The 15,326-nt window shown below is 55.7% G+C and overlaps 7 protein-coding genes across 7 annotated transcripts; 3 read left to right on the plus strand and 4 right to left on the minus strand.

Moving 5' to 3' along the window:
* Window positions 1-10: 10 nt before the first annotated feature.
* BGZ61DRAFT_447035 (uncharacterized protein) lies at window positions 11-1,092 on the plus strand. The gene is made up of 2 exons (XM_046245279.1): window positions 11-195; window positions 245-1,092. Exons 1-2 carry the CDS (start codon window positions 76-78, stop codon window positions 827-829), a joined length of 705 nt encoding a protein of 234 aa, XP_046107854.1. The 5' UTR covers window positions 11-75; the 3' UTR covers window positions 830-1,092.
* Window positions 1,093-3,714, minus strand: BGZ61DRAFT_447036 (regulator of chromosome condensation 1/beta-lactamase-inhibitor protein II). Its single transcript, XM_046245280.1, has 2 exons — window positions 1,793-3,714; window positions 1,093-1,742 (listed from the first exon to the last, which is right to left on the minus strand). The coding sequence occupies exons 1-2, from the start codon at window positions 3,426-3,428 to the stop codon at window positions 1,435-1,437; spliced, it is 1,944 nt and encodes a 647-aa protein (XP_046107855.1). The 5' UTR covers window positions 3,429-3,714; the 3' UTR covers window positions 1,093-1,434.
* Window positions 3,715-3,996: 282 nt separating this feature from the next.
* Window positions 3,997-5,021, minus strand: BGZ61DRAFT_447040 (uncharacterized protein). The gene is made up of 3 exons (XM_046245281.1): window positions 4,845-5,021; window positions 4,592-4,786; window positions 3,997-4,535 (listed from the first exon to the last, which is right to left on the minus strand). Exons 1-3 carry the CDS (start codon window positions 4,897-4,899, stop codon window positions 4,462-4,464), a joined length of 324 nt encoding a protein of 107 aa, XP_046107856.1. The 5' UTR covers window positions 4,900-5,021; the 3' UTR covers window positions 3,997-4,461.
* A 1,044-nt stretch (window positions 5,022-6,065) lies between these two features.
* BGZ61DRAFT_529968 (FAD dependent oxidoreductase) lies at window positions 6,066-7,350 on the plus strand (the record flags this gene model as incomplete). Its single annotated transcript, XM_046253486.1, has 3 exons — window positions 6,066-6,106; window positions 6,168-6,793; window positions 6,881-7,350. 3 exons carry the CDS (start codon window positions 6,066-6,068, stop codon window positions 7,348-7,350), a joined length of 1,137 nt encoding a protein of 378 aa, XP_046107857.1.
* An 82-nt stretch (window positions 7,351-7,432) lies between these two features.
* Window positions 7,433-8,732, minus strand: BGZ61DRAFT_187719 (NADP-dependent oxidoreductase domain-containing protein). Its single transcript, XM_046237775.1, has 5 exons — window positions 8,598-8,732; window positions 8,081-8,518; window positions 7,810-8,030; window positions 7,601-7,747; window positions 7,433-7,537 (listed from the first exon to the last, which is right to left on the minus strand). Exons 1-5 carry the CDS (start codon window positions 8,637-8,639, stop codon window positions 7,516-7,518), a joined length of 870 nt encoding a protein of 289 aa, XP_046107858.1. The 5' UTR covers window positions 8,640-8,732; the 3' UTR covers window positions 7,433-7,515.
* A 512-nt stretch (window positions 8,733-9,244) lies between these two features.
* BGZ61DRAFT_447042 (uncharacterized protein) lies at window positions 9,245-11,577 on the plus strand. The gene has a single exon (XM_046245282.1). The coding sequence runs from the start codon at window positions 9,693-9,695 to the stop codon at window positions 11,532-11,534; it is 1,842 nt and encodes a 613-aa protein (XP_046107859.1). The 5' UTR covers window positions 9,245-9,692; the 3' UTR covers window positions 11,535-11,577.
* A 223-nt stretch (window positions 11,578-11,800) lies between these two features.
* Window positions 11,801-14,820, minus strand: BGZ61DRAFT_447043 (uncharacterized protein). The gene is made up of 4 exons (XM_046245283.1): window positions 13,876-14,820; window positions 13,189-13,815; window positions 12,853-13,139; window positions 11,801-12,805 (listed from the first exon to the last, which is right to left on the minus strand). Exons 1-4 carry the CDS (start codon window positions 14,391-14,393, stop codon window positions 12,081-12,083), a joined length of 2,157 nt encoding a protein of 718 aa, XP_046107860.1. The 5' UTR covers window positions 14,394-14,820; the 3' UTR covers window positions 11,801-12,080.
* Between the last annotated feature and the right edge of the window lie 506 nt (window positions 14,821-15,326).

The raw sequence follows: 15,326 nt of genomic DNA on the forward strand, positions 1-15,326 counted from the left end.
GGCGGGTACGGCGGCGGCGCGCAGGCCTCGCAGGGCTTTGGCGGCGCGGGCTTCGCGGGCGGCGTGTCCGGGCGCATGGGCGAGCAGGGCGGCCTGCGCACGGGGTGGCTCGCGGCGTTTTCGACCGAGGGCTACGACGGCGAGCCGCCGCTGATGGAGGAGCTGGGCATGAACTTTGGGCACATCCAGACAAAGGTGAGTGTCGCGTCGTCTTGGCCGTCGTTGAGATGCTAACCGCTGCCAGACGCTCGCAGTGTTGAACCCGCTCAAGACAATCGACCACCACCTCATGGACGACTCCGACCTCGGCGGCCCGATCCTCTTCTTCCTCCTCTTCGGAACCTTCCTGCTGTTCTCGGGCAAGGTGCACTTCGGCTACATCTACGGCCTGGCCCTCCTGGGCTCGACCTCGCTGCACGTCATCCTCTCGCTCATGTCCCCCGTCGACGACCCCAACGCCCAGCCAGCCTACCCGCAGTACAACGAGCCCCAGCGGCCGTCCCAGACGCAGCAGGGCGGCCACTTCTCCACGACGCTGACCTTCCCGCGCTCCGCGTCCGTCCTCGGATACTGCCTGCTGCCCCTGGTGGCCACCAGCCTCGTCGGCATCGTCATGCCCATGGACACGCCCCTGGGCATCGTCATGACGACCGCGGCCATCATGTGGTGCACCTACAGCGCCAGCGGCATGTTCTGTGCTGTTGGCAGGATGCGGGGCATGCGAGGTCTGGTAGCGTACCCCCTTGCGCTCTTCTACGTTGGCTTCGGAATTATGGGCATTTTCAGCAGTCGAGGAAGCGGGATGTTGACCACTGCGGCCTCCAATTAAGCGAATCATACCTACAACAGCCGCATTCGGTGCTAGGACAGCGATTAACTCCATCATACATCCATACACAACCATTCAGCATCAGCCGAGCGGACACCGTGTCCGTGGCGGCCAGATCATCTAGGGGCAGAGTGATGGTGGGCATCACGACGGAAAGGCGTTTCTGAGCAAAGGGCATTGACGAGGTGGACTCTTTGGGCGCATGGACAAGGTCCATTTGTATTAGATTAATATCGAGAATTAACGACCAAAAACTCATGAACTGTATTGTACAAGGGAGCTGAATACGTGTTTTGACGCCGAGAGCGTCAGCTCAACTTCAAATATGCAAGACGTCTATATCACTACCGGCAAAAATGACAACATGCGATCCGTGCCTCGTTATCCCTCTGGCGCATAAAAAGACACATCCATCCCTATCCCCAAGCCCGATTTCATTGCCAAACGGCGATAAGAAGTGTTATATAAAGCCCAAATAGCCACCGCCCGGTTAGCGGACAGTAGCCTCATTAACAGGGCTTCTGAAAATATCATGCACAAAACAACGAGATGGGTGCGTCCAAAAACTCCACGTGCACCGACGTGAGGGACAACACTTTGCACTCCTAAAGCTTGGACTTCACGTTTTCCTTGTCGTCGTCAACATGGGTGCCGTTGGTCTTGACGCCGTTGGTCTTGGGGGCATCAGAGGCAGCGCCGACGAGGATTGAGTACTGGCCTCCAGCACCGGCGGCGAGGATCTTCTTGCCGCGGATAGCGGTGTTGTCGATCACTGTGGGCGTGTGGATGTCGTCCAGAGTGCCCTGGCCTGTCTGGTAGTTGCTCGAGAAGCCCCAGGAGTAGACCTTGCCCTCGGAGGTGACAGCAAAGTTGTTGTCAGTGCCAGCGGTGACGGCAACAATGTCGGCGATGTCTGCATCTGGTTAGCGGTTGATCGAAAAAAAGTTAATGGAGGGCACATACCAGGGACAACAGTAGGCTTGAACAGGATGCGGGCATTGCCACGCTCATCGTAGATGGCGTTTTCTTGGGTCAGCTTGTCGAACTCAAAGCCGACTTGGTACCCATCGACACGTCCCCAGGTGATGAGATCGCCACTCCCGGAGCACGCTAGAGAGTGGTGCTCACCACCATCGATATCGGTGATGGTGAAGTCTTCCAGGAAGGTGATCTTGGCAGGGCGAAGGATGACGGCATCATCCTCTCCAGCGTTGGACTCGACACCAATCTCGCCAAAGTTGTTCAGACCCCAACCCCAAACTTGGCCGGCCTTGTCAATGGCAAAGCTGTGGTAAGAACCACAAGCAATCTTGACAATCTTGCCCCGGGGCAGACCAACACCCTGAGGGACAAGCGACGACATCTTGTTTCGCTCAATGATGCGGCGACCAAGCTGGTTCTGCTGGCCACAGCCCCAGGCGGCAACGTTGCCCTTGTTGTCTAGGGCGAGGACGTGGTTGGAGCCGGCAGCAAGCGACTTGATGCCCTTGAGCAACGGTAGGATAGCGGGAGTGGACTGGACTTTGACGGTCTCGGAGAAACCCAGGATGCCATCACTGGAGCGGAAGGTACCCCAGCCGTAGACGCGGCCATCCTCGGTGAGGGCAAAGGTAGCGCTGTCACAGGCAACGACCTGGACGAACTTGGTGCCGGGGGCAAAGTGATGGCTAGAAACAGCTGTGGGGGTGCTCTCCATGGGGTTGACGCCCGAATCATCGTCGTCGTCGTCTGAATCCGAGTCATCCTCCATATCACGCAGACCACCATTCCAGGTGGTGTCTCTGCCCAAAGCGCCCTGGTCGTTGACACCCCAGGTCAGGATCTTGTTGTCGTGGGTCAAGGCGACAGCGTGCATGCCACCGCAGGAAACCTGGACCACACCAACCTCGGCAGCAGAGAGGTTGTTGTTGAGACGCGGGCGCTTCACGTCGATAGGCTTCTTGCCTTCGACGCGCTTGCTGCCAAGGCCAAGCTCGCCGGAGGTGCCCTCGCCGAAGACGTAGACATCGAGGATCTGGGTCGGGGCCTCGTTGATCTTGCGGCCGATTCCGACATACTTCTTGGTAGGTTCAGGCTTCTTCACGGCGACCTTCTTGGCAGGTGCAGGTTTGGCCTCGGGCTGGGGAGGGGGGGTCGTTTCTTCGACTTCGGTCTCCTCGGCCTCGGGCTTGGGCGTGGTGGCCTTGGGTTTCGCGGCCTTGGGTTTCTCGGCCTTGGGCTTCTCGGCCTTGGGCTTCTCGGCCTTGGGCTTCTTGGGTTCCTCGACCTTGGACTTCTTGACGGGTTCCTCGGCCTTGGTCTTCTTGGGAGCGGCCTTGGCCTTGGTAGGCTTGGCGGCGGGCTTCTTCACGGGCTTGACCTCGCGGGTGGTCTTGGACTTCTTCGCCTCGGGAGCCTCTACCTCGGACTCGGGCTCGCTCTCCTCAACCTTGCGCTTCTTCGACGCGCCATTGGTCGCGGCTTCGGTCTTCTTCGTCTCGGATGGCTTGGCAGCGGGCTTTGCAGCAGGCTTCACAGCCTTCTTGACGCCGGTGGTGGCAGTTGCGGCCGTCTTCTTGGTGGTCGCCTTGGGGGCGGCGGCTTTGGCTCGAGGCGCCATCGCGTTGGAGGGCGCTGTAGCGGGACGGCGACGCGAAAAAAAAGAGTGGTTCGGTGCAGAAAAGAGAGGGATGCGGCGGTGGGATCAGAAATAGGACGTCGAATACAGTGATTGAAATGTCCAGGCAGCTTCTGTAATGACTCGCACGTCGGAAGAGAAAGGGCGTGGCGCAATGTTGATGGAGGCAAAAGCTGACGGATCAAAGAGAGCTGGCGCGACAAATAAGTTGGCGTGGTTTTGGGAGGTTTTTTTAGGGTGTGATCTGACCACCTGGGTGCGATAGGTGCGATGGCCGCATTGGCCGCAGCAGGGGTGAACAGGGCCGTGCTGGGCACCTGCCAGGAATGAGCCACACCGCCTTGGAGCTCCAGGGGGATTTGTCCGGCAGAATATCTTTTTGAGCGTTTTGGTCGTTTTGGTCCGCTAGCTCTGTCGCGTCAGAGGCGTAGGCGGTGAGTCGAGTCTCGACAGCTCTGCAGCATCTGCATTGTCTGGCATCATGAGGTCAGGACTGCCCGTTGCATCGTCGACTATTGTCCATGCATTGTCACCATGTTCAGGATCCCACAACGGCTCCCAACACCTCGATCCTCATCACCTTCTCAGTTCCGTCTCACAACGCGAGCTGAGACATGGAGCAGGGGACGCTTCCGGAGTGGGCCTCATCTTTGCAATCCCGTTCTCCGTCCGTGGTGATTCACTGATTACCGACTAGCTGCACTATGCCGTTTGTGGTACTCGACGTTTGTGCTAACTCGACGAGTCGGTGTTCTTGGACCGCGTTCGCAGCGCACAAACAAACACAGTGCAGCAGGCTCCATCGGGGAACACATCGTTCAAACAAAGTATTGTTTCGTTGTATTCGTGGTATGCTAGTAGTGGTACAATCCCCAACCTATGCCAGCCCAGTTACCAGTTTCCGTTCCCCAGCCGAGGCCGAAAACACACGCCCCAAACGCCATCCTTGATCATGTAATGTCCTGTGAACCGCCAAACTCCCCTCCGATCCGTTGCGTCTCGAGTTGTTAATCATCTATCGGGTGGTGAAGTCGATCTCATTGGCAGGGTTGAAGGAGCCGTCGGCAGCCTTCTCGCAAGTGCAAGCGTCTGGAAACCAGGTCAGCGGGACAATCTCAGCAACACAGCGACGGGCGCACACGTACCAGCTGGTCGGGAACCGCACGAGCACGCGGAGCCCGAGAAGGAGTTCTCGGAAGCGGCGCGGTCGCAGGTGCACTCGCCGGCGGGGCGGGCGCGGCACGAGCATCGCGGGCCGCTGATGGTGTTCTCGTCGGTGGCCTTGGCGCAGGTGCACTGAAGAGCAGACTTCTGGCCGCAAGAGCAGGTTGCTTGTTTGGCTGGAGAATCCCCCGTGTTAGTGGATCGTGTTCATGGGGTTGCGCGGAGGTTACTTACCACAGGCGCACTCGGAGGTGCCCTTGGCGCAGCAGGTGGAAGCCTTGATAGTCATAGTGATGGAGGTGGATTTGGTGAAGTTGAAGTGAAGTTGAAGTGATTCTGTCGGTGAGAGTTGAAGGATTGATAGTTTGATGAATGGCTGGTGAATGAACCTTTTGTCATCCGGGCTCTCCAACTTATTTGTACCTGAGAGCCATGGGTCCACATTCAATGAAGGTTCGCCGCTCCCGGTCTCGATGCCAGTAATCGCCTGCGCTCTGATTGGCCAAAATCATTGATGACCACCCATCTGGCCAATCAGCGATTGCTTATTTCCAACATTTGCCATCAACTACTGACGGACTCCATCGCGATTCATGCTGTCATGGTTCATCGAATAAGAGCCACCGTCATGGCGTGTCAGCATTTGATAGTCTAGCCTTGGGTCAAGTTCCCACAGGAACTAGTTGCCTGTTGATGCTAAGTTTGTCAGAGCGCCCGCGGAATGACAATTGATTACACCGCAACTCTGAAAGCTATGTTCTCAGCTTGATCCCCGAGACGAAGTGGAAGTGACCGCATTCATTTGAAGAGCAACATGTCATGATTGCCACTCAACAACATGTTCAACTTATGTTCGACTACTCAGCTACGTGTGCAGCACCAGCACTGTCGAGTTCTTGTATCAACTCCCAAGTCTCCCCTCCCAATCTTTCCCTCCATTTCTACCAACCAAGACGCACCAACATTCTCTCCATGCCTAATTGACCATGCAACGATTCCAACACATCCTCCATCGGGAAGCCATCTCCAATCCGGTCCGGAACGTCGCTGTCGGCCGTCATGCCCCTGCGCCAAGCTCGGCCCCACACCGGACACCTCCGATTGCCGGTGCCATCACCCCAGCCCTGGTCATCCGATACCTACCAAGCGCTCCTCTCGCTGACAAGGTTAAAGGCCGCTGTTCGGAAGATGCAAATGATATGTGATTCATTCGGTTCTACTGTCAATAGCCCGTAAAGAATCCGTCGTCAACCATTTCTAACCGAGGGAGCCAAACGTCCGTAATCGGACTCATGCCCTTACCTAATGCCTCGTCTCTGGTCGATAACATCCGAGTCGTCTTATCTATTGCATGCCAATTGCTCTCTCATCTGTACCGCTTGCGTATCACGTAGTTTGCGAATGCACCATTGCACATTGTAAACTCTTAAGCCATTCACAAACACCTCAATCACCATGTCGCAAACCCCGCCAAAATCCACAATCGTCGTCATAGGGTAAAGTGCTCTTCCTTGACCAAGTCACTACACCATGATCTTGTCTAACGGTTGTGCCTAGAGCTGGAATTATCGGCCTCACAAGCGCCCTAAAGATCCAACAACTTCTTTCAGAACGCGACTCAAGCTGCACTACGGATGTTCTTCTGGTCGCGCGAGAATGGCCCACCTCGATTCCCGGAGCTCCGATCCAGCACTCCGCCGACTACGCCTCCATGTGGGCGGGCGCGCATGTGCGACCCATCCCAGGATCGACTCCCCAATTGCGCCGCGAGGCAAAATGGCTCAAACAAACCATGGTCGAGTTCGAGCGCCATCTCGAGAGCGACCCGTCGGCCGGGATTAGTCAGGTTGCGGGAGTCGAATACCTCGGGACGTCGCCTCCAGAATACGAGGAACAGGATGCCGAGACGTTTACTAGGGAATCTGGATTGCTCGGCTACCGAAAGTATCCGGCTAGTGAGCTACCAGAAGGGATTCGCTTCGGATTTGAGTACCAGACGTACTGCATCAACTCACCCTTGTACTGCGGCAATCTCTTGCGTAAATTCATCCTCCACGGGGGACGGACCCTGCAACGCGACATCAAGAGTCCATGGGAGCCATACAGCTGGGGTTCACACATAAAAGCTGTCATCAATGCGAGTGGTGTGGGATTCGGAGATCCCAAGTGTTATCCCATTCGAGGTTCGCTATACTATCCGTGTTTAATACCCTATTGTCATTACGGCATCAATAGGGCTTGGAGGACGTTGCTAACGAGATACACCATAGGTCACATACTGTTAACAAATCTCTCATCGGCAGTCAAAACTATCACTGCACAGAACTCGGATGGGTCATGGAGCTTCGTTATCCCTCGTGGATTCAACGGAGGGACGGTCATTGGGGGTACGAAAGAGATCAATGACTGGTCTCTGGAGCCGTCTTTGGACACACGCCGTCGTATTCTGGAGGCTGCCAAGCGCATCATTCCAGAATCGTGCAACCAACCAGTCGGGGTTGAATCAGCCGAGTTGGCAAATATCCAGGTCATCGCAGACATTGTCGGACGTCGTCCTGCCCGAGATGGAGGCATGAGGGTCGAGACGGAAACAAGAGATAGCGCGGTGGGGAGTCAGCACGTCGTACATGCGTATGGTGCAGGAGGACGTGGCTACGAGCTTTCATGGGGTATTGCGAATGAGGTGCAGCAACTTGTGCGTGAGGTTTTGTCACCTGTGACTACGAGGTCAAAGTTATAGACACTTTGTGATACTCTGTGTGTGCTAGGGTATTTCAGTGGTCATCAATATGGACAAACTTCATGTCGAGATTCAGTATCCAAACATCTACGTCCGCTTCGTCTCAACCGAAATCGTCGGCAGATATTTGAGACGTAGCTTGGGGCCTGGAGAAAAGCTGACTCTCTATGGCGCTTCGGTAGGGTCCCTAGGTAACATTTCAGCTTCTCTTGCAACTAGCGAACTGTGAGCTTTCCGGGAATTGACATACCAGTCAGTGACCAATCTCTCATCCAACGCATCCAATGCAGCCATGTCATCATCCGATAGCTCAAATCCATCAACGCTAGCATTCTCGATCATCCGGTCCTGACGAGTAGACTTGGGCAGCGTCACCAAGTCATGTTGGAGCGACCACCTGAGAACCTGCATTAGCTATCCAGTAGCCCTGAACTTTTTGAATCGGGATGCTCTACTCACTTGACAAAAACCTGAGCAGGTGTGCAGGAATACTTCTTGGCCAGCTCAATGATCTTGGGGTGCCTCATACGCATGGCTCTGGCGAGGGGAGCGTATGCTTCAATGGTGATGTTGTGTTTAGCGCAAGTCTCTCGGATACCCGTCTGGGTGTTGAATGGGTGGACCTCAATTTGGTTGATGACCGGCGGTACTCGCGGATTTGAGGCCATTAGTTCTTCGATCTGGACATTGTTAGATGTTTTCTCTGATGAACAGCAAAGATTTGGCTCACATGCGCAACGCCGTAATTGCTCACTCCAGCCATCTTGACTTCGCCCTCTTCAACCGCATCCTCCAACGCCTTCCAACTTGTCAACCGAGCCTCTTTACCACCATAAGGGCTATGAAGCAAGAAAAGATCGATATACTCGAGTCCCGAGGCCGCGACAGAGCCCTTGATTGAGCGCCGCACGGCTTCGTACGACGTCTTGTTGCTGCTAAGCTTCAACGTGTAGAATATGTCCTCGCGTTTGAGTCCCAGGGTGTTTTCGGCACTTGCTAGATAGTCCCTGATAGCTTGTCCAGCTTCTTTCTCGTTGTGGTACATTTGAGCGCAATCGAATCCTCGGTAGCCGAGTGACAAGCCCTCTTTGACTGAGTGCTTGGCTTCCTTGCCGGACATCATGTACAGGCCGAGCTGGACCTGGGGGATTGTCAACCCGTTGGCGAGCTTTCGACGTTAGTAGTTAGCGTTGCTTCTGCCGGTTTTTATGACGTGCTGTGAAGCTATATGCTCGATGGGTACGTACGGTCACTCGGGATGCTAGAAGCGGGGGCGCGGTTGATGCCATAGTGGGCGATTCTGCGATCTGAATGGGTACTGATGGGATATACAACTGATTAAACCCTGCAGAGATGACTTGTGAAAGATTTAGCGATTGAAACACTATGAGAGATGACAACGGAGCGTCAGTTTCCGGTCACCACGATATCGGAAGCGGGGATGGTGGGGCTCAAGACGTCATATCTAGACGGAGGGATTACAGTGAAGATACAGCCCACAAGGATTAGGCAAGTCAGCTTATGAGTTATTGCAGATTAGAATAGTGCGTCAGGTATTTGAAGTCTTTGGAGGAGAAATAGGGGATATTGAAGCTTTGGCATTTTGGCAAGGAGCCCACGGCGGTCACTCAGCCCGACATGTCCCTCTGATCTAGAGCGTCCTACGAAATGAGGATGCTCCAAGCAAAGTCTAGATGAGATGAAAGCGCACTTTCGATGTCTCTTTGCTTCATCATTGGTTTCTGGGCGACTGTGATAGAGGTCGTAGGTTTGACTCGTTCATCGAAACATCTCTGATGAATGTCACCGTCAGTGGAGCCAAGACGTCGCATGCCCAATTCATGCTTAAAATGTAAGGCCACTAGCGAGATAGCCGACCTCTCCCGAGACCACCCATTCGCCGCTTTAGCTAGCCACAACATCATCATCGCATTCTCATCCAATCCAATAGGGCCCAGCTTTCAACAGTCACAAAGCAAGCCCTATAACTTATAGGGTGGGTGGAAAGTCCCGGGGATCAATATCTTTTGCAACAGAATACTTGGTACGGAGAAAGAAAATGCTGGGTTCGATGAGGCGACCAATTGACGACGGCCATGATAAGCGCGGGTGGAGTCTGACAATCTCCAGGTTCCAGCTCTCGGCCGTTGGCAATCAGGCTGAACAACCTTTTTCCTCCATGTTGGCGCTCAGCTGCAATTCTTCCCTTCATCCCTCGCGCGTTACAGAGTCAAGATAAAACGTCTCGGTTCACGGCTAACTCCGTTGACGGCGGCGCGCTGAGAAAGCGGGATAACCACTTCGCGACCCTCGAACGTGAGGCCGGAAGTGACGGCGTCGCAATGAACGCCGAGTCTGAAGCCCACGGTGAGCCGTACGGGTCGAGAGAAGACGATCTATATCAGCAAGCTACATCTGATGAAGAGGCCCAGCTGTTACGCCCAGATCAATTCGATTACCAAGAATCCGAAGATGCCGAGAGCCAGCGTCCTCCGCCACGAGACCGTCCAAAGTTCCTCCAGCGGCTTTCAGGACCTGATCCGCCCCGGATCCAATCGATTAAGCCGTTCTTTCCGTCAATCCAGCAATATCCCGTTCATTTTCTCGACCGCTTCTTCGCCAGCAAGAAACGCAAGTTCATCTTGCTAACCACCTTCTTACTGCTCTGGGTATCTGCCTTCTCAATTCCCCTGGCGACTGGCAGCCGCGCTCTCAAGGATGGCTCGGACGACTACGTCCTGAACCTAGACTGCGTCGACACCCTCTGGAGGCGCAAGAACTTCTGCGGCCTGGACGGCCTGGACTGCCGCCCCTTCACCAACAGCTCCTTTGCGTTCCGATGTCCTGCGAATTGCGCCGGCGTCCGGGTTTTGAACCCTCGTGCCGTCGGGCCGTTGGACGTGAACTACCGACCGTTAGTTATTGGCGATAGCGTCTACCGCCCCGACTCGTTCATCTGTGGCTCTGCGATCCATGCTGGTGTTGTGACGGATAGCAAGGGGGGCTGTGGCCGGGTGAGGAAAGCTGGCGGGCAGGAGGGATTCTCGAGTGTTCGTAGGAACGGCATTGAGTCGATTCCCTTTGACTCGTATTTTCCATCTTCGTTCGACTTTTCTTCGGATGAACACATCGCCTGTAGCGAGGACCCGCGACAAGTCCTGCTCTACATCTCACTCTTCTTCACCATCGTCTTCTCGCTATTCACAACATCCCCGTCCCTGCAATTCTTCATCGTCTTCACCGCGCTCTTCGCCCATGTCGGCCTTGTATCCGATCCGCCTGGCGCCTCACACCTCAACACTTCTCCGCTCCCGGATCACATCTCGAGGATGGTCGGGAGATTCCTACCCGCTGCCTTTTGCGCCGTCATCATATACCAAACCAGTGTTTCTAGAGCATTGAAGGGCCTGGAAGCGCAGCTTGAGAAGGTCCTGCTCTGGTTGGGAGGGTTCTGGTTCGGCGCTCTCTCCAACTACACGCTGGACTGGATCCCCATCAGTCGCCTCACGGCTCATGACTTGCAACAGCAAGCAGGAGCCAAAGTTGCACTGGCCGTCATCATCTGCATTCTCACCGCCATCATATGTCAGCAAGTGTATACCTTTTGGTTGGAGGGACGTGTGCTTCACTTTCTGGCGCTCTACGGGCTCTTCATCCTGGGAATCGTCTTCTTTGTGGCCATGCCAAACATCAACCTTCGCATTCATCACTACATTCTGGCCTTGTTGTTGCTTCCTGGCACGAGCGTGCAGACCCGATCATCATTATTATACCAAGGCATCCTTCTCGGCCTTTTCGTCAATGGGATCGCTCGATGGGGATTTGATTCTCTCCTGCAAACATCAGCCGCCCTCCGCGGGGACGCATTATTCGACGGCTTGGTCCCCGCTATAAACGCGTCGGCCATCGAATCGACGCCGACCGGGTTCAATATCACCTTCTCGTGGGAAGCGCCGCCGACGCCGACGTTTGATGGCATTAGTGTGCTTGTCAACGATGTCGAGCGGTATCGGCGCTTCTTCCCTGACACGGCTTTGGCGTATAATTTCACATGGACGCGACTCTTGGATTTGGGGTTGCCGGAATATTTCAGATTTGCGTACATGAGGGATGGGACAACAATGGATTACACAGGAGCAGGTACTTGGTTTGCTAATGGGAGTTGGGCTATGAAGGGATCATAGAAAACTAGATAGTTACTCAATTGAGCTTGATTGTTGCAGTTTACATGCCTATACTTCATTCTCCTCGACAAGTTACAGCAGCTGTCTACGTTTATTCTGCGCTTCCAGACCCCACTGACTGAGGGTGGGCAGCTAACGAGACTCACTCCAGAGTCCAGAAGTCCAAGTCTCACATAAGAATCAAGATTGAGTGTTCCAACTGATGCGACGTATCACGGCCCACGAGGCATCTGGATATAAATAGCCGTCGATTCACGACAAAACGCGCCACGACAGCGTTGGTGCCGCTCATTGTGCCTGTATTATAATCTCAACCATGGGCTCCGGCAGCACATGCCATATAAGAGAAGCCAACTCCCCTTCGTCTGAGATTTCGTGTATATATAATCATATAACTTCGGTACGTTTCCTTAATTCCTAACACTTCAAGAATTAGACGTGCGACACAGCGCACGGGGGGTATTACAAGTATAACTACAAATACAAATACAATCAGGCACAGCCTGATATGGGCTCGTCGACGAATTACCGTCCGTCCCTCATCACTCATTGCCCGTTGAAACCCGTGAATCCGTTATCAATCCCGCCAAAGCCCTGCGGGTACATCTGCGGCATCCAGCCCATGTACTCGGTCTGCGGCGTCAGCCCACCGGGCTGCACGAACTGGTCGGGCAGGCCCATGGTGCCGTCGTCCATGGCCGGGTATATCACGCCGTTGTTCCACGCCTGGACGGCGGCGGGGTCCATCGCGGCCGCCGTGATGCCGAGCGGCGCCATGGCCGGCTGCTGCGGCTGCATCAGCGGCTCGTCGAAGGTGCCCGGCATCGACGTCGCGGGCAGCACTTCGCGGACCGTCTCCGGGACCAAGCTGCTGCCGCGGCGCTGGACGCCCTTGACGGTTCGGATGCTGTCTCGGGGCCCGAAGCCGAGGCCCACGCCCATGACGCTGCCGCTCTCTTCGGAGCCGTCGTCCATGACGACGCCAGAGTCGGGTCGGGGTTGGATTCCCCGGCTCTTGCGCTGGACGATGGTCTGGGGGGCTTGCGTCTTGACGATCTCGCTCTTCTTGTTGCTTCGGTTGGTGTATGGCATGCTCTGTGCGTCTGCGATGCACTTTTCGAGCGTTTCGATGAAGCACTGGTGGAACTTGGTCGACAGCGTTTCGAGGGTTGCCGGGTTGGAGATCTTGTCGCGAAGAGACAATTGCAGTTGCTCGAAGCCAACCAGATAGTTTGATGAGAGCTCGAAATGCTCAATGACGGGGGTAAAGTCTGACCAGTTAGTACGTTTGGAACATTCACTTTTGAAGAGCGCTTACCGTAGGTTTTGATTTCTCGGTCCTCGTCGTCTGGGAAGAGGATGTTCCAGATCTCCCTCCACTGGATCCCAGTCGACGCACCACTGGCGCGCTTTCGGCTCAGCAGCTTCGTGGCAGTGGTCGAGTCAATGCCGCTCTCTACATCGTGGTCGGTGATGTCGCAAATGAGCTCCTTTGGTAGGCGTCGGTGGTCTCGGAGTTCCTTTCCCGTCGGAAAGTCGCGGTTGCATCTGTCGCAGACAAAGGCGGTCGGGTCATCCCGTTTATGTTGCTTGACAATGTGTTGTCTGTGGATGTTAGCAATGTGACTCTAGGCCAATGAGATACGCAACTCACCTCAGCTCTGCGAATTTGGGAAAGTAGGTCATGGCGCAACTGTGATGATCTCTCACGTTGAACCGGTGAGGGTTCCGCTTTCTAAACGGGCAGCTCAGGCGGAGATTCTCGTCTTCGCGAGGATTCGGGCGCGCGCGCTTGGCAGGCAGGAAGCCGGATCCTTCGCCGTCGCTGAACTCGTCGCCATCGTCGTCGCGTTTTCCCAGCTTCTTCCGCTTGCCTCCCCGTCGCGGGTCCCCTCCCACGCCCTCCTGCGATGGGGTCGACGATGAGCTTGAGGTCGACATGGTGTGGGATAGTTGAGTGTCTGACGGGGCCTTCCAGATGTGCTTGTCGATGTCTTGGACAAAGTTGGCCACGACGGTGTGGGCGGCCGCTGGGGAAATGGAGGCTTCGTTGATATCAATGCCGTAGACGAGCTGCAGCGCGTAGCCGAGGAGCATGTCGGCGTCGTCTCTGGAGAGGTCGTCGGAGGTTGTAGAGCTGCCCTCCCATTTCTGCGTGTTGGCGTCGCATTCCTCGTCGGCATCTTCATCGAGGTCGGCGTCAGCATCGGCGTCGGCAATGTCAAGAGACTCGACCTCGGTGCGAGTGTCTTCCTCCTTGATGGGCGACTCAGTGGCAGGGCTGATCACTGTTAGCGACGAGGATCTGCGAGGACCGCAAGGAATCCAGGCGCGCGCTCACCTAACGGGGTGCGACTCTCCGATGATGGCGGTCGGGCGGTGGTGGTCGTCGCGCAACTGGCGCAGCTTCAGCTCAAAGTCCGGGTAGCCGGTGATGATGGGGCCGTCGTCTTCATCGTTGACAAAGGTCGAGCAGGTTCCGTTGGAGGGTTGGTGGCGGTGGCAGATGCGGCTGGCGGGCCTGGAGCCGATGCTGGCGGATGCGAATAGTTCCTGGACGTCGGAGGCGTAGCTGGTGCTGATGGGGCTTGCCAGCGTCGAGAGCGAATGCGTCGTCGCGGAATCGGGGACGTTGGCGGACGAGATGCTGCTCATGGAGGACTCGGTGGGCGATCGCAGGCGGAACGCTCCAGGGGCGAAATGGAGGCTCTCGGGGACTCGCTTCGGGCGCGCATCGCTCCTCAGGCCGAGGGTTGGGAACTTGGAGAGGGTTGGGTCGCTGTGGCGCACATCGCGATCGCGGATCCGGAGGGGAAGGTGGTGAAGGCCAGTTTCCGGGAATCGGAGTGGTTCCGACATTGGGGCGGGCGGGTTATTTATTGTGTGATGGCGATGGTGATGTTTGTTTGGTAGAGATGGTAGATGGTGGATGGTGGATGGTAGACGGTAAACGGGGGGATGGCGGATTGGCCGGGGTGAGATTGTCTCTGAAAGAAAGGACGACACCTGCCGGGTTTAATGAAACAGACTCCAAGGGAAACAATGCAACGTCAATTGCTTGAGGACTCGGACCACAGAAAGGACTGGGCGGGTGTGATTTGAAGGAGTGTGTGTGTGTGTGTGTGTGTCTCATCAACTTGGGGATGAGAGAGAAGAGAGAGAGAGAGAGAGCGTGGGTGTCAACAGGGAAAAGGGAAAGGGAAAAAAGGAAACTATTGAGCCAGGCAGCTGGAACCAGAAACACACAGCGGCCAACTGCGAGATAAAGAAGGGTTGAATAGCGAAGAAATCTACGCTGGTTTCCGTCCTGTCGCCCGTCATCCATCATCCGTCATCTCAAGGTCCCCCCGCGAAGACCGGCTGCCTCGCTGCCTCGCTGCCTCACCTGCGCAGAATGGGAGCTGCTGCTGCATGTCACAGGGGGGCGGAGCCATCTCCGCCATAGCCCGGACGCCCGTAGCCTCTGTGAGTGGCCTGCGCGCCGTTGCAAACCCACTCGCGGGGTGCTAGAAGGGAATCTATCCCTGGCGAGGCCATCCCTGTCGCGCGCTGATTCGCTCGTGATGGCCGCTGTTCCACGGGCAGAGTTGATGCGAGGCAGATGGTCTCATGGCGCGCGAGTGGCCTGGTCAGCCCTACAGTTCGCCAGGAACCAGCGCCAGCTCGAAGCCTCAAACAACTGGTTCACTGGTTCAGCCTAAAAGGGGGAGATGGAAGAATGTCTCGAGTCTAAGATTCCATTGGCCATGGGAGAAGCTGTTTCAGGGCTCTGAGCACCTCTCACACTCAAAC

Source organism: Ilyonectria robusta (genome assembly GCF_021365365.1).
Source record: "Ilyonectria robusta strain PMI_751 chromosome Unknown BGZ61scaffold_5, whole genome shotgun sequence".
NCBI classification, from domain to species: Eukaryota; Fungi; Ascomycota; class Sordariomycetes; order Hypocreales; family Nectriaceae; genus Ilyonectria; species Ilyonectria robusta.